This window comes from Arvicanthis niloticus, chromosome 5, assembly GCF_011762505.2.
Source record: "Arvicanthis niloticus isolate mArvNil1 chromosome 5, mArvNil1.pat.X, whole genome shotgun sequence".
In the NCBI taxonomy this organism is placed as follows: domain Eukaryota; kingdom Metazoa; phylum Chordata; class Mammalia; order Rodentia; family Muridae; genus Arvicanthis; species Arvicanthis niloticus.
Window position 1 is genome coordinate 37,052,032 of NC_047662.1, and position 25,193 is coordinate 37,077,224.

Consider the following 25,193-nt stretch of genomic DNA (forward strand, 5'->3'; position numbering starts at 1 on the left):
CTTAGCATCCGTGGCTCAAACAAGACATTTAGTCACATGACTCTGAAAGCTCTGGGTTAGTTGGACTGGTGGGGAGGGGTAAGATTCCCTGAATGTCCATGAGAGATTGGGTGAGTAGTAGTTTGGACATGGAAGAATAGGAGGGGATAGAGCGAATCCTTGCTCTTTTGGATGTAGCATTGGTCTACGTTGTGAGCCTAATGCCTCTCTTTAACTCATTAGGTGAAGAACCTTATGCTGGCATGCTTAGTTCCTGCAACTTTAAGACCTGTAATGTTTGTGACTCTATCTGCAGACTTTGTTATCATTTAATTTTATCATTTAAGAATATGAAATCATCCTAAGTGAGAATTAATTATCTTGCAGGGCCACAGGCTAAAGAACTCTGAGAATCAGACTTATCAGGCTCTGGACAGCTTGAATACCAGCCGGCGGGTTCTCATCTCTGGTACCCCCATCCAAAATGATTTGCTTGAATATTTCAGCTTGGTGCACTTTGTTAATTCAGGCATTTTGGGTAAGCAACTCTGTCTGCTTTGTCCTTACATCTTTGAAGATGTAATTCAGCTAAGAAGATTAAGGAGGCATTATCAATTAGGTGTGAATCACTAGACACTCTTGTAGAAAGGCTTCTCTTGTCAGAGGTCAAGTATGTTGGGACATATCTGTAATCCAGACACTCAAGAGGTAGCAGGGCTACACAGGGAACGCTTACCCATAAACAAATGAGCAGATAAAATGAGAAAGAAAAGGGAAAGGCCAGGCATGGCGACTTCATGTTACACCTGCAATCATAGTAATTGGCAGACCGAGCTAAGTGGAACTTGAGGCGTGTACTATCATATTCAGTTTAATAATATGTCCTGATATGAAGGTGAATCTTCCAAAATTCCCACCCATTGTCATTAATACTCTTAGCTCTTTGCATTCCTGTATAAATACTATTTATTTTTTCTTTTGCATAAAAAAGTGGCTTTGTTCATTAATACAAAGTGTGTCAGCAATAGGTAATAGGAGTATATCTAAGTTCTAATTAAGCTTCACTTTGAAAGGTTCAGGACTTTGTCTTTTCTTTCTACCTTTTTTGTTGTTGTTGTTGTTCATTTGTTTTGTTTTGTTTTGTTTTTGAGACGGGGTTTCTTTGTGTAGCCCTGGCTGTCCTGCTACTCACTCTGTAGACTGGCATCAGACTCACAGAGATCTGCTTGTCTCTGCCTCCTGAGTGCTGAGATTAAAGGCGTGTGTATGAGTGTTTTGTCTTTGTATATGCACATGAACTACATGTCTGTAGTGCTTGTGGAGATCATAAGACAGCATCAGATTTTATGGAATTAGAGCAACTGTGTGGGTGCTGGGAACTGAATCTAGAATAACAAGTGCTCTTAACTGCTAAGCCATCTCTCTAGCTCTTTCTTTTTACCTTTTTAAAAATATTTCCCTTTATTTGTTCATTTGTTTATTTATTTATTATGTGGTATGGTATATCTACATGCCAGAAGAGGGCAACAGATGCCCTTACAGATGGTTATGAACCACTAAGTGGTTGTTGGGAATTGAATTCAAGACCCTGGGGCAACAACCAGTGTGCTCTTAACCGCTGAGCCATCTCACCAGTCCTTTCTACCTTTTCTTAAGTATTTTATTTCAACAAAACAGCAGACAAATTTTTTTTTTTTTTAGTTTTCCTTAAAGTCATATTGGGACAATTATAATTGTTCTTCAGAATTTATGTATCATACACAGTAACCTAGAGATTTAAGCCCAGTTACTATAAGTGCTGAGGCAGGTAACTTGTTCAAAGCTTCCATAACAATTTCCTGTCTCAAAAATGACAAAATCTGCCTACCGGGTCTTGCTATGTAGCTCAGGTGAACTAACTTGAGATCTTGCCTCAGACTCCAGATTTCTGAATTTAAACAATAAGTGTTACTATGTGCCTGACCTAACCTTTTCTTAAAACTAAAACTAAAAAAAAAAAAAAAAAAAAAAAAAGTTTTAAAATGTTTTTTGTTTTGTTTTGTTTTGTTTTGTTTTGTTGAGACAGAGTTTTTCTGTGTAGCTCTGGCTGTCCTGGAACTCTCTCTGTAGACTAGGCTGGCCTTGAACTCACAGAGATCTGACTGCCTCTGCCTCCCAAGTACTCCACCACTCCTGGCTCTAAACTTTTTTTTTGTTTTCCATTTTAAACTAACTGTGTAGGATATCAGAGAGCTGCTTGCTTATAGGAAGTCAGTTCCCTCCATTCGTCATGTAGGTCCTATGGATCAAACTCAGGTAGTCAGGTTAGCAGCAAGCGCCACTGAACCATCTTGCCAGATAACCTACTTTTTTGAGATAGGGTCTTGCTTTCCTGATTTCTAGACTGACAGATATGTAATATGGCCAATATCTTTTTTTAAAAAACAACTATGTTTATTTTATATTTATATATATGCTTTGCTTACATGTATGGCTATATACCATGTGTGTGCCTGTTACCCACAGAGGCAGAAGACGGCATATGATCTCTTAGGGTTAGAGTTACAGATAGTTATGAGCCACCCTGTGAGTGCTGAGAATTGATCCTGGGGTTCTCTGGGAGAGTGGCTACTGAGTGCTCTCTTTGTACCCCATACTGCCAGCATATTTTATCTTATTTTATGACATAACATTACATGGTCTCACTCTGTAGCCCTGGTTGGCTAGGGTTCTCCTATGTTGACCAAGATGGCTTTGAACTAAACAGAGATCCACCTGCCTCTGTTGGGATTAACTAAGTACCACCACACCCAGCTTCTTTGGGTTTCTTGTTTGTTTTGTATTTATTTTTTTTAATACATGGTTTCTGTGTGTAGCCCTGGCCATCCTGGAACTCAATCCGTAGAGCAGGCTGGCTTTTATTTCACAGAGATCTTCCTGCCTCTGCCTCCTGAGTGCTGGGATTAAAGAGATGTGCCACCACTGCCTGGCTGTTTTTTAAATGTATAGTATGTGTGTATGGATGTGATTGTATATGGATGAGTGTATCATATCACGCATCTGGAGGTCAAAGGACAACTTTTAGGGATTGATTCTTGTTAAGGCAAGGACTTCCTTGTTTCTGGTGTTCCTGTGTTCTCAAGCTTTTAGGTGATTCTCCTTTCTCCTGCCTCCCAGCTCCCCTTAGCAATGCTGGAATTACAGATGTGTGTCAGTACATGTAGCTTTTGTCATGGGTTCTAGAGATGGAATTTAGATTGTGCAATTTGTGCTGCTAGAGCTTTTTACCCACTGGACCATATCCTCAGCCTGTGTCTTTATCTTATTGTTGGAATTTTAGTCCATTTACAGTTACTATAAGGTTTTTTATTGGAGCATTCCCATCCAATTATATTTAACTACTCAAGTCTTCCCTGCTTTACTGCCTGATTCATTGAATCAAAATTGCCTGCATTTTGTTCAGCTTTGTTCTCAGCGGGGAAGGTGACTAACAAGGTGGTCTGCCATTAGCAGTGAGAAAATCATTCTACTTTTACATGTTTTAATATTCAATTCTCTTCTCTGTTTAGGAACTGCCCATGAATTCAAGAAGCATTTTGAGTTGCCAATTTTGAAGAGTCGAGATGCAGCTGCCAGTGAGGCAGATAGGCAGCTTGGTGAGGAACGTTTGCGGGAGCTCATCAGTATTGTGAATAGGTACTAGCCTCAACTCTGGCTGTCCAAATTGCCTTCCATGCCATCTGAGAACTGCTGTCTGGAGCCTTTAAGGACTGGTGTTTGAGGGTAGGAATGGGATCTGTGCCACAAATTGTCACTGTATAAATAACATAGTTGTACAGGGTAAGTTCTTCTTTGAGTAGAGTTCTCCCTGTGGCCTGGTTTTGTTCTGTCAACTTCCTGAAGAAGCTCTTCTGTGGTTCAGTCAGCCTTCCTGAACAAGTATCCTTGTTAGGGCTTCAGAAGCTTCTTGACAGTTGCTTTAGCCCAAAGCACCAGGCTTTTTATGTGTAGACTAGTTGTGTGTTGGGTTAAAGAGCTGAAGAATTTTTGTGTGGCTCCTAGGCGAAGAGTGCTTATTTTTTTCCCAGTGGGTTTCAAATGAACCAAGGGCAGGTACTTTCTGGACTCCTGTTATTGGTATGAACTGCTGATAAATTTTATTATGAATGTTCTGCCCTCCCAACTTCATGGCTACCTCTTTCTACCAATTTTAGATAGCAGAGTTATTGTGTCCTATCAAGCTGCTATCCCCCTTTCCCCCTGTCTCTTTTTTTGTGATTGTATTTCATGCATCCCAGGCTACCTCCCAGATATGGGATTATAGGCATGCGTTAGTGTGTCTGACCAGGTAGGTGCACAGAAGATGCCTTTCTATTCTTCCTAGTCTGCTCAGGAAATAAGGGCTTGCTGACTCTGGAGTTATGTGACAGCTGATGCCTGTGCAGATACAGATAGAAGCCTCCCAATAAAGACCTATAATTTAGGCACTGGAGAGTTGAGTTGGCTTAGTGGTTAAGTACAAGGGTTGTTCTTGCAGAGGATTTCCAACACCTACATGGTAGCATCTGTAACTCCTGTTCCAGGAGAACTGGTACCCTCTTCCTCTATCTGAGGGCACCAAAGATGAACATAGTGCATAGACATACATGCAGAGTGAATACTCATGCACATAAAAAAAGAGGGGGGGTGGGGCAAAGTTTGTGATCCACTTTTTTTGACAGTTGCATAGTGAATGTGAAACCCTAGTTTACTTTTAAAGACCAGCCAACAAGCTGAATGGAAGAAACAAAAGGCATTGTCTGTTTAAGCTAGGCAATTTTAAAGGTCTTTGTTCCCAAGATTGAAACCCTGAAATAAACAAATGAATAAATCTCTTGTGAAATGATGAGGCTGATATATCTCAGAAATGATAGGTCTGACCTACTACAAGATAGTGAGTCTTTTGTCCTTTAGCTCTTATTCCAGTGCACCAGTTTCACCTCCTCTCGCCTTTTCCCCTCCCCTAGGTGCCTGATACGGAGAACATCTGATATCCTCTCTAAGTATCTGCCAGTGAAGATTGAGCAGGTGGTTTGTTGTAGGTACTGAACTTGCTTGAAAGGTAGATGGTGAATGGGTTAAAAGTGGGTTAAAGCTTAGCTTCTGAAGTGTGGTTGAATTTCAGTGTTCTCTGGGTAGCTGTGTGTGTGCTCCAGGCTTTTCTATTAAGCTACCCACCCTTTTATTTTCAGGCTGACACCTCTTCAAACTGAGTTATACAAGAGATTTCTGAGACAGGCTAAGCCTGAAGAAGAATTGCGTGAGGGCAAGATGAGTGTGTCTTCCTTGTCTTCTATCACCTCTCTAAAGAAGCTGTGTAATCGTGAGTGCATCCATACCCAGTATCTTCTCTGTGAGTGAGCAGGGGAGTGGAAGTTTCTGTGACTAGGCTAGTGACCTTCACCAAAACTTCTCTAGAGACCCCATGGAGGCCACATCTGGACTCTTCTGAGTTACACCTTTACTTTGAGACCTTTCCATTGTCTTCTGCCCAGTCGATCCTTGAAGCTTGAGATGTGCTGGGCTGTGTATGTGAGTGCTTGTATGCACTCATTCTCTTGAACAACATGATGCTTCTTTTGTTTTTGGGAGCACATATAAGTGAGTGATGGAGAGGCTTTCAGATGATACTGGCTACACCCCGTGGGAACTTGGGAGAGTGTACACCAAGCTAGTCTAGTGTAAATGAGGCCTTATGTCAGCGCCAGATATCCAGAAGGTGAGCACCGAAGTACAAGCTTCAATCAGAGGTGCTAGCATTTTTTTTTTATATGAGTAAACTGTACCTGTCTTCACACTAGAAGAAGGCATAGGATCCCATTGCAGATGGTTGTAAGCCATCATGTGGTTGCTGGGAATTGAACTCAGGACCTCTGGAAAAAGAGCCAGTGCTCTTAACCACTGAGGCAACTCTCTAGTCCCGGCTAGCAGTTTTATATGGATTTTTTTTTTTCCAGATCCAGCTCTAATCTATGACAAGTGTGTGGCAGAGGAGGATGGCTTTGAAGGCGCTTTGGGTATCTTCCCACCTGGTTATAATTCTAAAGCTGTAGAGCCACAGTTGTCAGGTGAGCCCTCCCAATCAGCAGCCAGTTTCCTTGGAGGAGGAACTATATGAGAAGGCTAGGAAATTCCCTCTGTGCTGAAGCTTGCCTATCTGAAGGCAGGATATCAAGTATAACAGCCCTGTGGCACTGGATGATCAACTGTGAGGACTGATAATAGCTACTCTTCCAGGTAAGATGCTGGTCCTTGACTACATTCTGGCCATGACTCGAAGCCGTAGCAGTGACAAAGTCGTGCTGGTGTCTAATTATACTCAGACATTGGATCTCTTTGAAAAGCTGTGCCGGGTTCGAAGGTAGGGAAGAGCTTAATCAGGTCAGCTAGCAAAGGGATGTGTCTTCTCACTGACACTCTAGGAGGACAAGAGTTTCTGATTATTGGATGTTTATTAAGGTGTGGCTATATGAGGCTTTTCTCTTACCTTTTGGCTGTGATGGCAGTAGTTCCATCTTTACACAAGGAGTCCTTCAAGTACTCCCACAGATGAGAATTCCTGCCCTTCTGTGTCCTTCTCTTAGGGAAGCCCCAGACTATGCACGAACAGCCTCAAGTATGGTTAATCTAGTCCTCTTGGTAACCATAGTTCCAATTGATTTATGCTTCTTGGGTCTTGGATCTCCCTCAAGGTACTTGTATGTTCGCCTGGATGGCACGATGTCCATTAAGAAGCGAGCCAAGGTTGTGGAGCGCTTCAATAACCCATCAGTAAGTACAGCTGTGCAGTAACAGTGATAAAGTATTGACAGAGAAGCTGTGTGGTGGTTGTGCTTCACTGTTTTAGTTTTGTTTTGTGTTCTGGTGGGTGTGGTAAGATGAAGCTGATCGTTGATGACTGGCTTAGAAACTGATTTTGTGAGTTGGGGAATTGAATGGTAGGCAGACCAACCTGTGGTCCTAAGTGTGAGTATAGAAGAGTGGGAGACAAGTTGGCTGAGCTGAGAAAGATCCTAGCTTAGGTTCCAAGTGTGTGCACCCTACCCCCTCTTTTCTTCCCAGAGCCCTGATTTTGTTTTCATGCTGAGCAGCAAAGCTGGGGGCTGTGGTCTTAACCTCATTGGTGCTAACCGGCTGGTCATGTTTGATCCTGACTGGAATCCAGCCAATGATGAACAAGCTATGGCCCGAGTCTGGCGTGATGGTCAAAAGAAGATCTGCTATATCTACCGACTGCTATCTGTAAGAATGGTGATGGTGGTCAGTGTAGGGGTGGATCATGAAACAAGACCATCTTAACTGTTTATCAGTGTCTCTTTTTAGTCCTCTTGCCTTTTTCTGGCTACCCTATGGACCTAACCCTGACACCTTTATTCTTCTGTTCTCTTCCCTTCTCTTTTCTCTCCCTATCCTCCAGATGCTTCTTGCTGTATTCTTTGGATGCTTGGTCAGTACATATTTTTCATAGGGCACTATTTTCTTTCATACTGTGTGATTTGCTTTAAAATTGTCTCATATTCCATGTCCAATTGGGCTAAGAAGTGGTAGATGATGTTCTACTTACTCTTAAGGTGTGGTCCTTATTTGTTTTCAAAGCTTTTTTTTTTATTTTATGTATATGAGTACATTGTTGCTGTCTTCAGACACACCAGAAGAGGATATCAGATCTCATTACAGATGGTTGTGAGCTACCATGTGGTTGCTGGGAATTGAACTCAGGACCTCTGGAAGAACAGTCAGTGTTCTTTAACTGCTGAGCCATCTCTTCAGCTGGTTTTCAAGGCTTTAATAGAGATCATCTTACTCTTTCATCCTTTCTAGCTTTCTTATACTCACATATTTACTTTACCCTAATGTTTCTAGAACCTTCCACCTTGTCCAAGAAATCTTCCTGTCCTCAGCCTCCTGAACAACTGACCTTCTTTATTTCTCACCCCATTGTGCCCGATTTGACTTTGCTCTTGGGTTCTGATCTACCTTTTTTTTTTTTTTTTTTTTTTCTTGGAGTCAGCTTGAAGAGAATCTGTTTTCATCGTTTTCTGAACTTCTTGACTCTTTGATCATTCCTTTCATGAGACCCTGAGTATTACAGCTTTCTGCCATTGTACAAGTCTGTTTATAGAGCCTGTCTATCGAAGTGTTCTGTGACCTCTGATGGCAATCATAGTTCATTCTTTCTTGCATCCTATTACTAGTATATGACATAAAATATTCAAATGATACTGAATAATGAGAGTTGGGCTTGGTGTGAAGGGCACTTTGATACAGATAACCTGTTTACCCTAAACGGATTTAGCCAGGCCCTGACACTCTCCACTGATGCAGCAAATGGCCAGGACAGATTTGACTCTAGAACTAGGAAAATGGATCTCTGCTGAGACAGATAATTGCCCTTTCTCAAGATGTTTTTAACTCCTGGGTTTTCCTGCTCCCTCAGGAACAGTTGAGTCCTACATTTCATCCCATTTCTAGGCAGGAACAATTGAGGAGAAGATCTTTCAGAGGCAGAGCCACAAGAAGGCTCTAAGCAGCTGTGTGGTAGATGAAGAGCAGGATGTGGAGCGCCACTTCTCTCTTGGTGAGCTCAAAGAGCTGTTTACCCTTGATGAAGCCAGCCTCAGTGACACACATGACAGGTATGTGGAGTGCCTTGTCATTACCTCTTTGCTACCTGAACAGCACAGAATCTGTAGTGACCACAACTCTGTCCCCTGACCCTAGACTGCATTGCCGCCGTTGTGTAAACAGCCGCCAGGTCTGGCCACCCCCTGATGGTTCTGACTGCACTTCAGACCTGGCTCAGTGGAACCACAGTACAGATAAACGAGGGCTCCAGGATGAGGTACTCCAAGCTGCCTGGGATGCTTCATCTACAGCCATCACCTTCGTCTTCCACCAGCGTTCTCATGAGGAGCAGCGGGGTCTTCACTGATAACCAGCTGGTCTGGATGTAGTAGTTTGGGAAAGGATACAGGGAAAAGGGGGTTGTCTGCCTCATGAGGTTCTGCCCAGTTTTGTTCTCTGGGAGAAAATCATCAAGAAGGGCTGCATGATGTTTGCCCAAAATTTATTTTATAAGAAAAACTTTTTTGGTTTAAAAAAAAAAAAAAAAGAAAGGAATAAAGGCATGAAAGGGACTGAGGCCTGGGAACAGATTGGTAAGCCCAAGAGGGAAGAGTCCTGGTGGTAGGCATTCCTATACTTCTCTAAAGCCTGGGTGCCTGCTCAAGGAATAAAGCAGGAAACCTCAGAGCAGGGTAGGGGGCTCTTTCCTCAGTGAAGACAGAGACCCATAACCTCCTGGCCTGGGGTTCCCAGAGAAATGAGTAAGTGGCCCAAAGCCTCTGAACTCAGCTGTAGGAATGCCTTTGTTGGGACTCATCAAGGCCTCCAGGACCTCAGTGCAAGGAAAGATGAAAACAAAACAGAAATAGAGTGGCAGAAGGAGGATGACAGAATCAGTGGTTGGGGATTCTGGGCAGCCCATGGCTCAGTCCCTGCAAGCTGATGGTACTGAGGGTGGGCCTGTGAGGTATGGGCCCCATCACATAGTGCTGACATAATCTGCAAAGGCCTGGGTTGAGTCCCATGAGTCGCTAACCACGTGGCAGGTAGCCCGGAGTCGCCGGATTGCTTCTCTTGCTGTGACTGCATCCTGGTCCAGCCAGTTCTGGAAGAGGCGTAGGTGACCAAAGGCTCCTCGGCCCCAGCGCTCCAGTCGTTTAGCAAACTCCAAAAGCCCATCTGGCTTGATGCAGTTGGAACTGGTAGGGATGAGATGAATTAGATATCCAGGAAGCAACTAGGCTTTTGTCCATAGTAAACCCCTTTCTCCCTGTCCCTAGAATACCTGATGTCCAGCTGACAGAGAGAAGAGGAAGAATCCTCTGAGAAAACGTCTGCTAGGGCTAACAGGCCGGCGTTCCCTGGAGAGAGGGAGGAGTGCTCATTACTCTATCCACGGGCAGGAAAATGGGGGATCCTATCTCAGCTCCCACGTGGGAGAACCCTAGTCCTAACAGTTCTGATGACCTAGTACTCAAATTGCAACCTCAGCCTTCTCAGTGGACTGGTCAGTTCCTTTACCCCAAAAGTTTCTAGGTCCTTTGGCCTAGTTCTTTCTTCCCTTCCTCCTTCCCTTCTCTCCAGGGTATGGTCCCTACCCAGGCGGTTCCCTGGTAGTCGAAGGCCCTTCAGTGTAGAGTTGCCCTTCATAGCAGCAACCATCTCGGGAAGAAATTGGGCTGGGCACTTCTCAAACAGCCGACAGAAGGAGAAGGTAATCTCTGTCAAGAGAAAGTAGAATATTCAGATGACTGAAACGGGGGGTGGTGCTGTCCCTCCTGTCCCAGCTTGGCCTGATAATCTATAATGATTTGAGCAATATTGGAACTCAATTCAAATAGGATATTGAGCCTGTCTGAGGAACATCTCTGCATGGATAATTTTTTAATCCACTTCCCCCTCTATAGTAACTGATGCATTTGCAGGGGTGGAGATTATCTGAAGGGAATATCCACACACAGTGGCATGTTTATTTCTCTCCATTATCTTATTTTTTTTAATTGAACCCACCCAGGTGCTATCACCATTTCTGACAGCCCCTTTAAAAACAAAAAACTAAACTGGGTGAGGTAGTAAAATCTGCGATGTTAGGAGGAAGGTCATGCAGGTTCTATATCCTTTATAGTCAAGGAAGATAAACGACTAGGAGAACAGTGGTTTGCAGACTAAGATAATGACAAAGCTACAATGAGAATGCAGGATGCTCAGTTTCTGGGTTAGGATCTTACCTTGAAGGGTCAGATTCTTTAGCAAAAAGAGCACCTCACTCTGACAGTCTGCAAGATTCATATCATGGAAACTCAGCCTCTTCAGGGATAGGTTGTATTCTGGATAGGAGACATAAGCCATGGGTGATGGGGCCTAGTTTTCCCAGGGAACAATGTTAGGTCACTACCTACCCATCTGCACCATTCCTACCTTTGAGTGTTTGCAACACAAGCCCAAAGTCTTGAGGAGAGGCAAAGGTGGCACTGTCCAGTGAGAGTTGCTGTAGAGAACCTGAGGCCTTGAGAACAGAGCAGAGCAGTGGGGCTGGCTGGGCTCCGCGTGGAAATCCCATTTCCAACTGCTCTAGGCAGTTTTCTGTATGTGAGAGGAAGAGGACATTCCAGTTAGCTTTCTCTACTTCACTTAAAAATACACATGTTTTAGGTGTGGTAACACACCTTTGGTTCCAGAACTCAAGAGGCAGAGATGGGTAGATCTATATGAGTTCAAGGCTGGCCTAGTCTACAGAGTAAGTTCTAAGACAGCCAGGGCTACACAGAAAGCCTATCTCCAAAAAAATAAAAAAAACCAAACCATGTATTTTACGTGTGGCATGTGTGTACTACAGCGCTCATGCGGGGGTTCAGAGAACAACTTGCGAGTGTCGCTTGTGCAGGTGCGTTTTCGCCTCTTCATGCTGAGTTCTCTCACTAGCCCTGGACTACATGTAGTAGACTCATAAAAAAATGGTTTATCTATTATTATCTTATCCTACTCCTGCTATGTGTCATATGTTATTGTATGTAAGTTCTAGAAATGGACCACTAAACATAAAATCTTGTCTTTGTATTCAGAGATGGAACTATAGAATATGCAGGGACTTGGATGGACACCTCAGGGGTTGTTTGCTGTGTAAGTTAAGTGTGAATCCCTGAGTTTGGATTTTTAGAACTTACATAAATGGCAGGCCTGTTGTGGCCTACACCTGAAATTCCAGCACTGGAAAAGTGGAGTAAGGCAGGTCTTGGATTGACTGGTGAGCTCGTCTACCCAAAATTGTGAGCTCCCAGGTTCAGAAAGAGACACATTTTCAAAAGCATAAAATAGAGGACTAGAAATATAGCTTAACTGTAAGATGTTTGCCTAGCATGTGTGAAGTCCTAAGTTCAATTCCCAGAATTACAAACAAAACCTCCAAAAATTCAGGAGGCAAAAGTGTTTGCTACACAATTCTAGATTTAGTCTCTGCATTCCACAGTGGAGCACAGTCCTGAAACCCAAAAGTTGTCCCCTGATTTCTGTAGTAGTATATATGTGCGCACACACAATAACAACGAAAAACTAGAGGAAGACCCCTCCCCATACAGACACATGCACACACATACATACAGATAGCAAATGCATAGTACACAAGAGGAGACATAAAAGGAAATAGAAATGAATAATAATGAAGGACCACCAAATCTAGATTAAGAGTTATCAGTTTAGATCCCCTGTCTAGAGATAGCTGTCCTGGTCATGCTCACAGCAGTCTCAGTATCTGCTTAACCTAACAGATTATTTTAAGGAATGGCGTCTTGTAAAGTGGGAAACAACATGACGGCAGGGTTAAGAGGAAATGGATGTGCAGTTGAGGTTCCCTTCATCTACCCACCCAAATGCAGCTGTACATATAACTAGAGATATGTGTATGTGCATACACACTGCTTCACCTGGTATTTCTTCATCCCCAATTATGTGTCCAGGGGGCCCAGCATTTTCTGGTACAGCAGGGTTGTCCCTCTGGCTTGGGTGGTCAACACGAATAGACAGGACCCGCAACAGGGGCAAGGCTCGCACAATGGCACGGGTCAATTCCAGGATGGGCAGTGGTGAGAAAAGGTCACTGAGATGCAGGGCACGGAGGCGACATCCAGCCTGGCCTGATAGGGCCCGTAGGCTGTCCAAGAGGCGGAAGATATTGGAGCCCAGACCTATGGCAAAAGAGATTAGGTTACAGCTGTGGGAAATTTAAGCAGAATATTCAGTGAGAAGTCCATAAATATTTCTATTGAGTACTACCAAATCTTGAGCTTTTAATAAGATGCCATGTTTTTAGTTTTAAAACAAAGCTCCAGACCTTAACACTTCCTCCCTTTGCTTCTCCAGGGCTATGATCATAGGTATGCACCACCATGCCTGGCTGTACGTCATATCTTTAAGAAATTCTAAATTATTCATCCATTCTTACCTTTTCCTCGGGTAACTAGCAAACTACTATCGGCTATACTATACTCTAGAAACATCAGGATATGGTTGTGCCAGTAATAGTAGATCCTGAGAGCTGTACAGGTATGTAGATGTATAGACTCTAAGCTGGATAAAGATGCATGGCCTTGAACGGGGAGAGGATTTTGGGTAATCAGGTCCTATCCAGGAGTAAGCAAGTTATGAGAGGGATACTAGATTGGGTGTCTAGACACAGCTCTACAGAATGAGGTACTGGATCCAACTCTGTGGAAAGTCTCGAAAGCTAAGCTGTAAAGAACTTGATCTCATAGGTCATAGAATATACTTGTAAACTGAGAAGTAATGATGGTCCAACTCAGTGAACTATAGGAATGGCAGGAAAAAAATTTGTAGACTGGATACACATTAGGTCAGTGGTAGAGTATATGCCTAATATGCATGAGTTGTTGGGTTTGATATAACAGAAAAGGAAAAAAAAGAAAGAACCAAAGCATCTTCCAAAGAATGAATACCAAGAATTTTCAAAGGTATGGTAGCATGCTTAATAATCTAAAGTAACTTTGGAAGCCAGTGCCTCTTTCTTTATATTGTATGCTGCTATTAATGTACTCATTGAGGTAAACTTTAACCAGCATTTTTTTCCCCTCTCCTAGACACAAGGAGTACATAGTGTTCCTCTTGTCCATATAGCCTGGTAAGAAGGAGCACAGTGAATGTGTGAAGGATGCATACTGAACACTGGGGTTTCTCAGGAAGGCTTCCCAATTCAGCTTTAAATAAACTACAAGGGAAAAGAAAGTGTCAGTAGAAAAAACTTGACATTGTCTGAGCAACAGGTTGTAATCTGGAATACACCAGTATGTAAAGCATGAAGAGCAAGCAGGAGTGAACATGAGCAAAACAATCCAATAAAATCTGGAGGTGGTGCATGCCTGTAATTCCATGTGTGAGATGGAGGCAGAAGGATTGAGTTTAATGGCAGCCTACATTATATAGAAGACAATGTGTGTCTCATGTTTTTCCAAACTAAATATGTTGCCAATGATAGCCTTACCTCCATTATCTTCCTGCCTCCACTTTCCTAGTACTACCATGCTTGGCCTGTGAAGGAATAAATGGGTCAAACTATGTGTTTAAAAAAATACTTGTACAGTATAAACAATGGATTGTATGAAGGAGGATAATGATAGTATATCCAGGTTGGAAGTGAGTTGGAAGGGTGATCCCTGTTAGTAAGCTGAGTAAATGGATCTGGACGTTCAGGAAAAAAGACAGGGCTAATGTCTTCAGCTACGTGAAGGGAATTAGTATCAGTGGCCGTTGAAGCTACGGGAATGGATACAATTGTTTAGAAAAGGAGATAAAGTGGGAGAGTTCTGAGAAACTGATAATTAGGAGGAGAACCATTGAGATAATGGAAATATTTCAGGAAAAAAATAGGGCTTTGTTGTTTTAGGGGGATTATCTCTGTAGCTCTGGCTGTCACTAAACTCACCATGTAGATCAAGCTGGCCTTGAATTCACAGAGATCTGTCTACCTCAGCCTTCCAAGTTTGTAATAAACATGTACCACTACATCAGTGCATGTGAAATCTAGCAGCAAGAAGGACACCTTACTTTGTGTGCTGGTGAAGGTGCAGATAGTAGAGAAAACTACTTCTTGAAGAAGGAAGGGAAGGAAATAGAATGTTGGTGGAGACCAGGACTTAATGTTCTGGTGGTGGAAGAAGCAGTAGAAAGAAGGGAATATCGTGATTTAACAGAATGGATTTTGAAGTCAAGTTATCTGGGCTTGAATACTGGCTCTACAGTTTGCTAAGCAGGGTTATTGGGGCAAGCCACTTCATAAGGTCAATGTTAAAAATTAGATTAGTTAGTATTTTGAGAATATTTAATGTTAGATAGAGCCCAAGTATATGAAAACTGCTAAAGCATTTGAGAAGCATGCCTCTCTAGAGGAGGAGGAAATATAGATCTAGAATATGAGGAATTAGCTTCAGATAAGGTGTCTTTCACTGTGGTGAAGAAGAAAAGGAGGAACTCAGAAGTAGGCTAGTTAAAGAGATGCATGTATGACTTGTGCCAGTTTGGAACTGGCAGACTGGAATGGAGAATGTTGCAGATACAATGACGGATATTAGGCATGAATGGCACATCATGTGGTTTCTGTAGTAGTATTTAGCAATTTAGGTAGTTTTAGTCATTGTAAATTTTGCTGACAGTGTCTTATTAAGTGGATAAGGACAGAAGACTATCATATCTTATAGGTGGTTGATCTGGTTCTTTGTCTTTTTCCTTCCTTAAAAAAAAAAGAAAAAACAAAACAAAACAAAAAAAACCTTGGTCAGTTGCTTTAATTTGACTGGCGTGATACAAATCCAGAGCCCCGTCTGTGTTTAGATTGCCTGCCCTCTGTCTCTGACTCCTCAGCCCCTCAGCCTTTCTTCTAATGGTAAGTCCAGACTACAGACTCATTTCCCTTTCCTAACACTGTGTGCCAGTGTCTTTTGTGTTTCTCTTTGCCTCCACAAGACACAAAGAACCACATTTCCACCTCCTTGATCATACTCCCCACTATTGATTAGGCACAGTGCTTTTGAGAGATGCAAGCCCAACCCTGTTCCTTCAGGTGCTCACCATTGTAGGAAAGTGTAAGGCTCTCCAGTGATACCCAGGAACTCAGCAGATGGCACAATGTTAGAGCTGCCTCTGTGGAGAGAGGCACTGTGAACAGCTCCAAGGTGGAAATGCTGCGGAATCGCTGGGATGCCTCTAGTGCTGGGAGCCCCAAGCAGCTGGGATCTGATCCATCTAGAGCTCTGCAAGCTACTTCCCCAATCTCCATCTCTTCACCATCCTCTTTCTCACCAGCCACAATAAAAACAAAGTCATACAGGTCTTCAGACTCTGCACCAGACCCCTGACGGGTGCGGGGACCTTTCTTCCCTGCAGCTCGTTTGAAACGCTTTAAGGGCTTAGGCTGTGAGGCTGAGCTAGCTGGAGCCCGTTTGGATGATGTGGAAGAGGAGGCAGAGGAGGCTGCAGCTGGAGCAGAGGATGGCTGCTTAGTGCCAGAAGCCTCATAAGAGGTGGCTGGGAGGTAAAACTTAGAGTCTGTTCCACCTATTGTCAGGCTCTCTTGTGTGCTGCGGCGTGTTACACGAGTGGTAGGTGCAGCCCTAGGCATCTGCTTGACTTCACTCTTCCGCCGGGTGGCCATTAGTGCTGCAGCACATCGCTCTGCCGCATCACGCCGAGGCCGGCGAGAGCCTAGCAATAAAGACCCTTCATCTCTAGATGGGGCCCGGCCTCGGGAGGCTTCACCACAGAGGCGGCAAGGCAAGCTACCAGGGCCTGGCTGCCAAAAGCCAGCACTCATGGTAAGGATAAGGATGAAAAGGGCTGACTCGGGCACAGGCCAGGAGTACAGCGACACTTGACTAACTGCCCCATGGTGGATGAGCTGATGCAACAGCTGTCGAAGTGACTGCTGAGCAGCCACATCAGAGAACAGCAGGTGGCGGAACTTGAGGGTGTGCAGAGAACTGGCCAGGGTCTCCAGAACCCTGCGGTTGGGCTCTGCCACTAGCTCAGTTGCTCCCTGCAGCATATTACAGATGGTTAGCTGTCGGACATGACGGGAGCTATGCAGGAGAGGTGAGAAGCGTTGATCACAAAGACGCTTATCAGAAGACACGTCAATAGTTCCACGTAGAACATGGGAAAAAAAGGCCTCCATAAACTTGGCTCGCCAGCAAGTCACACTCTAAAGAGCAAAGAAAACACCAAAAATTTGTCAAATGCCCTCTAAGTTTCTTTCCTGTAGCAAACATTTCTGAGTACTCACTGAGACAGGCTTCAGTCTAAGTAACACAAATTTACAAATTGGTTTAGTGTTCACACCTTTGAGGTGCATTACTAGTGGCCCCAGTTTACCTATAAGCAAGGGCTATAAACAGAGGAAGGAACATAGTTTGGTTCTTTCTGTAGGGCGAATGTATGTTTTCCTTGTCTGACAAGTGATAATTTTTGTCACTTGTGGCTGTATATACAGGTAGAGAGGCCAGAGGTAGCCAGCCGTCCAGCACTGCTCCTCAGGTGCTGTCCACATTTTTTGGGTAAGACGTTCTTACTGGGTTGAGACTTGGCAAATATGTTAGGCTACCAGGCCAGCAAGCTGAAAGGATCTACCGCTGGGATTAAAAGTATTCACCACTTGGGAGGCAGAAGAAGGCAGATCTGAGTTTGAGGACAGCCAGGGCCACATAGAAAAACATTGCCTTGGGAAAAGGTGGCTAATGCCTTTAATGGTCACAGTTGTGAGCCAGAAAGCCTGATCTACATAGTTGCAGGACTGTAGAGAAACACTGCCTTAAAAAAAAAAAAAAAAAAAAAAGCAGAGGGATGGTTGAGTGGTTGAGCAGTTGGGAACATTTAGCTGGCTCCTGCAGAGGACTCAGATTCAGTTCCCAGCACCTACATATTAGCTCGAAGCATCTATGACTGCTGTTTCAGGGGATCCAAGATTCCTGTGGAAACAAGGCTCATGTACACATACATAATAAATACATGCAAGTAAAACAGTCAAACTTTTTAAGGGCACCGCTATACCTAGCTTTTGTGTTCATGTACACTGATGTCAAAGGACTAATTATTTGAGGGTAGCTGTCCTATGAGACTCTCACTAGGCGTGTACTGGGACCCCTAGTATAACAGCTATGTTGTTTGGCCTTTATGTGGGTTCTGGGGATCCAAACAGGCCATCAGACTTATTTAGTGAGCACACACTTTTAAGGGAGCTCAGGGAATCAGACACTACTGATTAAGGTATCCCCTAAGCTTATCAGTTTTCTTTGTCTATTGTATACATATTAAGTAAAACTTGCTATAGGACACTTCTAATGTTTATATACAGGTTAGAATGAGTGTCTGGACAGTTCCAAAGAGGGAGTTAGGGTCTGTGAGCTTTTTTAGGAGGCAGTGCTGGGAACCAAACCCAGGGATCTGCACATGCCAGTTCCTTACTGTACTACTGACTTTCCCCAGCTGAAATAAAAACCTAAACCTGGAGAGAGTGCAGAAGTTATTACCAGTTACTGTGCAGGAAAGTTAGCAATCAAGACTTGGACCCAAGAAATCTGGTTCCAAGGAGCTATCTTTGTGTGCATGTATGTGTTCATACATATGTGTCCCTGTGGCTGCCAAAGTCAGTACTGGGTGCCTTTGACACTTTGCTTCCTTCACTTTTTTTAAGGTAGGGTCTCACTTAAACCCAGAGCTGATTTGACTACTTTAGCCACCTTAATTTGGGAATGCTGTTTCTGTGTTGGAATTATAGGCAGGTGTCATGCCCACCCAATATTTACCCTGTCTCAGAAAAACAAGCTCTGAAGGGAACAATTTTTTTCTTTCTTTTCTTCTGTCTCTTCTTGAGACAGGGCATCTCTGTATAGCCTTGGCTATCCCACAACTAGCCTTGTGAACCAGGCTGGCCTTGAATTCAGAGATCTAGCTGCTCCTGAATATTTCGAAGGTTCCTGACTTGCATAACTAGACTGCCTACTAAAGAGTTATAATGGAGCCAGGTGTGCTGGAACAAACCTTTAATCCCACAACGTGGGAAGCAGAGACAGGATCTCTGCAAGCCTGGTGGGGCCAGCCTGGTCCAGTACTATATAGTTAAGATCCTGCCTCAACAGATAAATAAATGGATGGATGGATGAATGAATAATAAATATTGTGACAATTTGTTCCAATCAATAAAGCATTAAGGCACAAGTTTCAGGCATCTGTTTGATATCTGAATGACATTCTGTAACCAAAAGAAGGTTTACTAACATGAGGTAAAATTCTACTTTTCCACATATTATTATGACATTGAATGTTTTTTACTTCACAGAAGTTTTTTTAAAGTCAGCGTCTCAGTCTTACACAGTGAAGGCTTGAAACTTAATATGTAGCTAAGGATAATCTTGAACTTCTGATCAACTTTTCTTCTCCATATTCTAGGAACAGACAGGCTGACTACCACAAAACCAGACAGGACTATCCTTTCTCTTGTCCTATACACTCACCAAAGTTCACACAGATCAGGGTACACTACACAATGAGTAGCTTTAACCACTGATTTTAATTTTATATGTATGGTTGTTTTGCCTACATGTATATCTATGTATCATGTACAAGCCTGGTACTCAGTGAGACCAGAAAAGGGCACTGGACTTCTTGGAAGTAAAGTTATAGACAGTTGTGAGGTGCCATGAAGGTGCTGGGAACTGCACCTAGGATATCTGTAAAAGCAGCCAATGCTCTTGACTGCTGAACCACGTCTCTCCAGACAATCCCCATTTAATCCTTTTTATATAGCTTCTCCTAAGCTAGATGAATGTGCCAGGGTCTTGCAAACTGAATTTTTGGACTTAGCAAAGATGAGTTGGTTTGTTCTGTTATTTTAGTTCTTTGCTAGTTTTTTGCATTAACTCTGTCAAAAGCTCAAGGAATCATGGGTCTGCATTCCATGGGGTTCCTTTTCTGTTTTGTGCACCTTGTAATCATGGTGAACAAGTAAATGCTAAAAGCCGAATGAGCCAAACCCCGTGTGACAATCACCTGAGCTCAGCTCCCAAACCCACTCCCTGTACTTCAGTAGTTTCCAGTTTGTGTACGTATGTTCTACTTGCTCTTACTATGCAAGGTTAGGCTGGAGTTCTTCCTGGTACCTGAACTTACCTCCAAACTGGAAGGCCTTGTCTTCATCAGCTCATCCCAGAGTCGGCGCCAGATGGCTTGAGTAGAGAGACCTGTAGAAAGAGTTATTAACAGTTGGCTGCCTGCTGCCCAACCATGAATGAAGTATATCAGCCTTTCATATTGTTCTCTGACTATAGAGGAGCAATATAACTACCTGAGTAGCTAAGACTGACTCTAAGGACAGATGATAGAGGCTTGAATATTAATAAAGTATTCTAAAGCTATATGATCATGGGAAAGCTACTTATTTCCTCATCTATAAAATACAATTATATTTCATAGGGCTGTTGAAAAAGAATCAAGTGAGTAAATGAATTTCTCTGGATTAAGTACCTAGAACTGCTTGCCAATCAAGATTACATGAATATTAGCCAATGAGAAACAGCTTGTTAAAATAGAAAAACTAATGTCCAAAAGTGCTAGTTATAGCTTGTTTGTGTTTTATCAGCACAAAAGTGATGGTATACATGTGTTATAGGACACTATAGGAAAACATATAAGAAAAATAGATGTGAAGTTACTTTTTATAAGAAATGTATTTCTTTTATTTGTGTGGTATGTTTTACCTTCAAGTATATTGTATATTACATGTCTGATGCCCACAGAGGCCAGAGAGGATGTGAGATTGCTGCAACAGGAGTTGTGTAGTTGTCAGCTGCCATATGGTGGTGGTACCCAAATCCAGGTTCTTCCTAAAAGCAGCAAGTGCCCTTAAAACACTAAGCCTTCTCTCCAGTACTATGTAGGTGTTTCTATCTTTTGTTGAGACAGGATCTCACTATGTAGCCTTGGCTGGCCTAGAATTGAGTCTATAGACCAGGCTAGCCTCAAACTCATAGAGATAAACCTGCCTCTGCCTCCTAAATTCTGGGATTAAAGGTATGTAACACCAGCAAGCCAGCGGTGGCGCAGTGGCTAAGGTAACTGCCTGCAGAGGGCGGGTTCAAGCCCTGCTTTCCCGTGTGACTCTGCCCAAGTTTAATGGGGAAAAAAAAAAAAAAAAGTATGACCACACCCAGCTAAGGTACTTTTTTGAAAAGCATGAAGTTCTCATTGCTTATCAGTTACCTGAGGAATACCATGGTGCCTTGTTCACAATCACTGACTGACAGAGTAAGAATAACACTTACCTTTCTTGAGAGCAGTCTCCTCAATCCTCTCCAAGTAATATATATTGAGCAGAGGTAAGATGCTTTGAAGTATTGGGCCTGGGAGGGCTACAAAAACCAAAACACAAAGTTTACTTTTTCCCTTTTTGGGTTCTAAACATTATCTATCTTAAGGCAGCTGGAAATTCAGAGGAAAGGATGAGTTAAACAAACTGACCTGCTTGCTCACTGAGGTCAGTATACTTCTGCCCAAGGAACATTGGGCTATGAGTATACTCTGAGCTACTACCTTTTTATGAAGGTAATAAATACCTATGAAAATTAAAGATAACTGTTCTCTAAATTCATTATACCTAAAAAAACAAAACAAAACAAAAAAAAACCAAAAAAAAAAAAAAAAACAAAAAAAACAGTGTTTCCCTGGAAGCAAGAGGATCAGGAATTCAAGGCTAACCCTGATTATGAAAGTTTCCTAATTCTAGTCTTTTGAGTTGCCTTTTATTCTTCTCCCTTGGCCTCATTACAAGTAGTGCTAATCTTAAAAAAAAAAAAAAGAGAGAGAGAGAAGTTGGGAAAATTTTTACTCCCGCATTTAGGAAGCTGAGGCAAGAGAAATGTTCCAAGTTCAAGCTAGCTGGAGCTACATAATGAGTACTAGGACAACCAGGGATAATACAGCAAAATCCTGACTCAATAAAACAAAATAGGGATGTGTGTACTGGGGGTTGTGTGAAGAGGGAATAGATTAGAAATGACTACCTCAAAACATGAGAGATCATGCTTGTAATTTGTTTAACACAATACCTGCCCATAATGAGATCACTGAACACTGGCTATATTGTATACATTCTGTCTTTGCATCGATGTTCTATTAAGCTTAAGATCTTGTAGTATACCAAAACTTTCATTCCTTAATCTACTTTTTAAAAAATATTTTATTTTAAAATTGTGTGTGTATGTATGTGGAGGTATGTGCAGAAAGCACAGGTGCCTGTAGGGGCCGACGAAAGGTGCTGGATCCACTGGAACTGGAGTTGTTATACACAGTTTTGATCTGATATGGGTGCTAGGAACTGAACTGTCCTGTCCTGTGTAAAAGGACACCCCTGTTTTTAAAAGACAGGGTCTTACTCCTAGCTGCCTTGTAACTTGAGGCAATCCTTCTGTCTTAGCCTCCTGAGAACTAGGATTACAGGTGTGAATCAGCACACACAGCTTTTCCTCAGTGTATGTTTTTCTTTACTTGAGAAATCACTGAATGAGGTCCAAGAACCTAGTGTACTCTTTTGTATCTATTAAGTACTCATTACTGTTCACTGTGCCTGTTGAATGAGAACACTGACTCCCTGTGTTATTACAGTTATGTAGGTCTTTATATTTTTTCTCTCAATCTTGCTCTTCCTGATGACATACTCTGCTCAAACCCTTTCAAAAGCTCTCCACTGCATTCAAGATAAACTTCAAATCTCACATACCTTACTCTACTGAACTTGTCTCATCATACTCTTAAGAGATGTGGCACACACAGCAGGTATGAGGTCAGAGGACAACCTGCAGGAGTCAGTTCTCCTAGTTGGGTCCCAGAAACTGACTTTACATCGTTGTCAGGGTTGACAGCAGTGTCTGACCTGCTGAGCCATCTCACTGGCCCATTGTTTGTTTTTGTTTTTCACTACACTCTTGTGTTGCCTCTATTTACTTCCCCTCTCATCACTGCTAGTCCACTAACTCCAAGAAACCTTTCCTGACTGTTTCCTAGCTCACCCTGAGACTTCCCTCCAAAATAGCAGCGCTTGACAGGCCTTTTTCTTGGCACTTCTAAAAGTTCTTACTGGATCTAGCCTACCACAGGCTCTCCTGTCTCTTGTCAAGTGGGAATAATGAAGTAGTGATGAGGACACAGAAAAGCCTTGCCTTCAGAGCTTCCCCCATTCCCTTTGGACTCTGCTCCCTTCTGCTTAGCAGTCCCCTCACACCTCTCACAGGAATTCTCATCTCTTCTGTCTACAAACTCTACTGTTCCTCTCTATTCTTAAGACAGGTTCGTAGCTTCCTTCTAGCCATACTTTTTTTTTCTTTTAAATGCTTCCTCTTTGAAAGCCAGGGCCTCCATTAATACTCACCTCCTCTTCTAGCCAAGATTAGCACCTAAAGAATCTCCAGGCTGATAACAGGCTGCCACATTTCCAGGACTTCTTTGAGCCCCTGCTTAGCTCCACTGAGGCCTTTCTCCCATTCACCATAGGGTCAGCCTGACCTTTATCTGCTCAGCTTGGCACAGGGCCTCCACAATCTCCTCTGCTCACACAGGGCCTGAGGACTTCTTACTCCTCTCTTCTCCCCAACCCCCACCTATAGGAAGGCGCTTGGGCCTTTTCAGCAGTGGTGGCCAACTCCAACCACAAAGGCCTACCTGGCCACTCTAGGGCCTTACAGCATATTCTGGAGCAGCAGCAACCCTTCAAACCCACCTCCTCATGGTTTAACAAAACCCGCACTCTCACTTCTTAACTGACCAGGGCCTTCCTTCTGGCAAAGATATCACCACCACCCTGGGGCCTCCTGGTGGAACATCCCCTGTACACTCCAAGGCCAGGAGCCTCCTCTGATGTTACCCTCTCCTCCTCCACCTTCCATTTGGCATGACCTGTGATTTTCTCCAACTTCAGAGTAGAGACTCCACCACCACCATTCTGTCAGGCCCATGGCCTCCCTTGTCTCTCCTGAAGCCCGGACTGCCTCAGAAGGCTCTAACTTTCTTTAACTCTCTACTATCACTTTTCACATAGTGGGCCCTTTCCCCTCTTAAGTTGCCAGGCTGCTGGCCTGCGGTGTCCTCCTACAGCAGGGCCTTCCAGAGACCATCTGGCCCGGGCGCTGCAGGCCTTAGCTCAGGTCGGACCGTCCAGACGGGTCCAGCCCTTTGGTACCGGCCGCTCTCAGACCTGAGGCCTCGGTTCCCTCCTATTCCGACCAAGGCCTCTTCCCCTTGACGCGTCTTATCCCACTCCGGCTCCGAAGCCCGGAATACACTGGCCCCTGCCCCGCCTGAGGCCTCCTCGGCCCTTCCCGCCGGCCGGTCTTTGGAGCCTGTCCGTGCTTACAGAACCTCTCCCGGACCCCTCCGCTCACTTTCCACCCTTCTTCACCACCCTGGCCCATCCAAGAGGCCTCCGGCGCTACCTGCTCTGGGGGCGGATCAGCAGCTCGGTTTAGCAGTGAGGTCTAGGGCGTCCGTGAGCTCCTTTCAGCCCTCGGGCCGTCAAACAGGCCACGGCGCCCCCAGCCTTTCGGCTTCTCCCCCAACTCCAGTCCCTCGCTCCCCTCCGCTCGGCTGTCTCACCCCGCCCATCCGCTGGGCTTCGGGAGTCTAGCTACCGGTGGTGTGCCCGGCAGACAGCGGAGGCCCTGGGCCGTCAGTACAGGTGGCTCCGGGCCTGGCCTCCTCGCCTTATGTCGGGCCTGCCAATTTCGGCCCCTGCCCCGAGGCAGCCCGGCCATCCCTGCCCGTCGGTTCGATATCCGAGACTCCTCAGTGCAGTCCGGTCCAGCACAGTGTCAGTTCCGAGCCTGTGGCTCTGGCCTGTCACTCCAGCCCCCGTCGCTAGGGCCCTGCCAGCTCTGCCCCACACCGGGCCTTCTGGCCTCGCCCCCTGCGCCCCCCGGGCAAGCCATGGTTCGGGTCCACTGGCTAATCTGGTCTCAGTCTTCACTCTGTCCAGCCCTGTCAGTCACGGAATTCATGTTCCGACTCAATAATCTAACTCCCGGGGCTCCGGGCTGGGCCTTGCCCCGGGCCTCTCGGCCTCGCCCCCCGCGCCCCCTAGCCGCTGGGCCGCCCCCGCTCGTTGCTGGAGGTAGCCCCTCACTCCGCGACTTACCCCACACCCCGCTCTCCAGAACCCCCATATGGGCGCTCACTGCCCGCCCGCACAGCTCGAACAGGGCGGGGGGAGCGCTGGGGCCCGAGGCCGAGCTCTTCGCTGGCGCCGCCTCCCGGGACGTGGCCTCCATGGTCGTTGCTGCCGCTACCTCACAGAACCAGCAACTCCGGGCGCGCCAGGCCTCGGGCGCCGCCATCTTGGGGAGGTGCGCGAGCCCGAGAATGACACCCGCAGACCGCCATCTTGAAGAGGTCAGCTTTTAGGACAGCTCCATAAGTGATATGGGTAAGAGTAGGAACTACATTAAAAAACTGTCAAACAAATTAACAGATATTTCAAGTATCTTAGGAAGCAGTACTTGGGAAACTATTGTAGATCAATACATTTGGGTAGGAAGTGACCAAAATAATGTTTCTTAGCAAATTCTTTGCAAGCATATATACCAGCTCCC

General features: G+C 44.4%; 2 protein-coding genes across 5 annotated transcripts in view; one reads left to right on the forward strand and one right to left on the reverse strand.

Moving 5' to 3' along the window:
- The window catches only part of Rad54l (RAD54 like), a 30,480-nt gene extending 21,368 nt beyond the window's left edge, over positions 1–9,112 (forward strand). For all 3 annotated transcript variants that reach the window (XM_034502135.2, XM_034502134.2, XM_076934402.1), the window contains 10 exons: positions 367–517; positions 3,528–3,654; positions 4,965–5,039; positions 5,190–5,320; positions 5,955–6,065; positions 6,235–6,358; positions 6,690–6,768; positions 7,060–7,239; positions 8,470–8,633; positions 8,719–9,112. In XM_034502135.2, the coding sequence (XP_034358026.1) occupies positions 367–517; positions 3,528–3,654; positions 4,965–5,039; positions 5,190–5,320; positions 5,955–6,065; positions 6,235–6,358; positions 6,690–6,768; positions 7,060–7,239; positions 8,470–8,633; positions 8,719–8,929 (1,353 nt within the window). In that variant the 3' untranslated portion in view covers positions 8,930–9,112. The remainder of the gene's footprint in view (positions 1–366; positions 518–3,527; positions 3,655–4,964; positions 5,040–5,189; positions 5,321–5,954; positions 6,066–6,234; positions 6,359–6,689; positions 6,769–7,059; positions 7,240–8,469; positions 8,634–8,718) is intronic.
- On the reverse strand, positions 9,048–24,991 carry Lrrc41 (leucine rich repeat containing 41). 2 transcript variants are annotated; one of them, XM_034502132.2, is made up of 10 exons: positions 24,740–24,991; positions 20,880–20,966; positions 19,729–19,799; positions 15,637–16,765; positions 12,483–12,743; positions 10,981–11,145; positions 10,791–10,889; positions 10,161–10,283; positions 9,848–9,923; positions 9,048–9,761 (listed from the first exon to the last, which is right to left on the reverse strand). In XM_034502132.2, exons 1-10 carry the CDS (start codon positions 24,936–24,938, stop codon positions 9,542–9,544), a joined length of 2,430 nt encoding a protein of 809 aa, XP_034358023.1. In that variant the 5' UTR covers positions 24,939–24,991; the 3' UTR covers positions 9,048–9,541. The 2 variants fall into 2 exon arrangements, with proteins under 2 accessions (XP_034358023.1, XP_034358024.1); XM_034502133.2 differs by lacking the exon at positions 24,740–24,991 and adding an exon at positions 24,042–24,461.
- Positions 24,992–25,193: the final 202 nt, after the last annotated feature.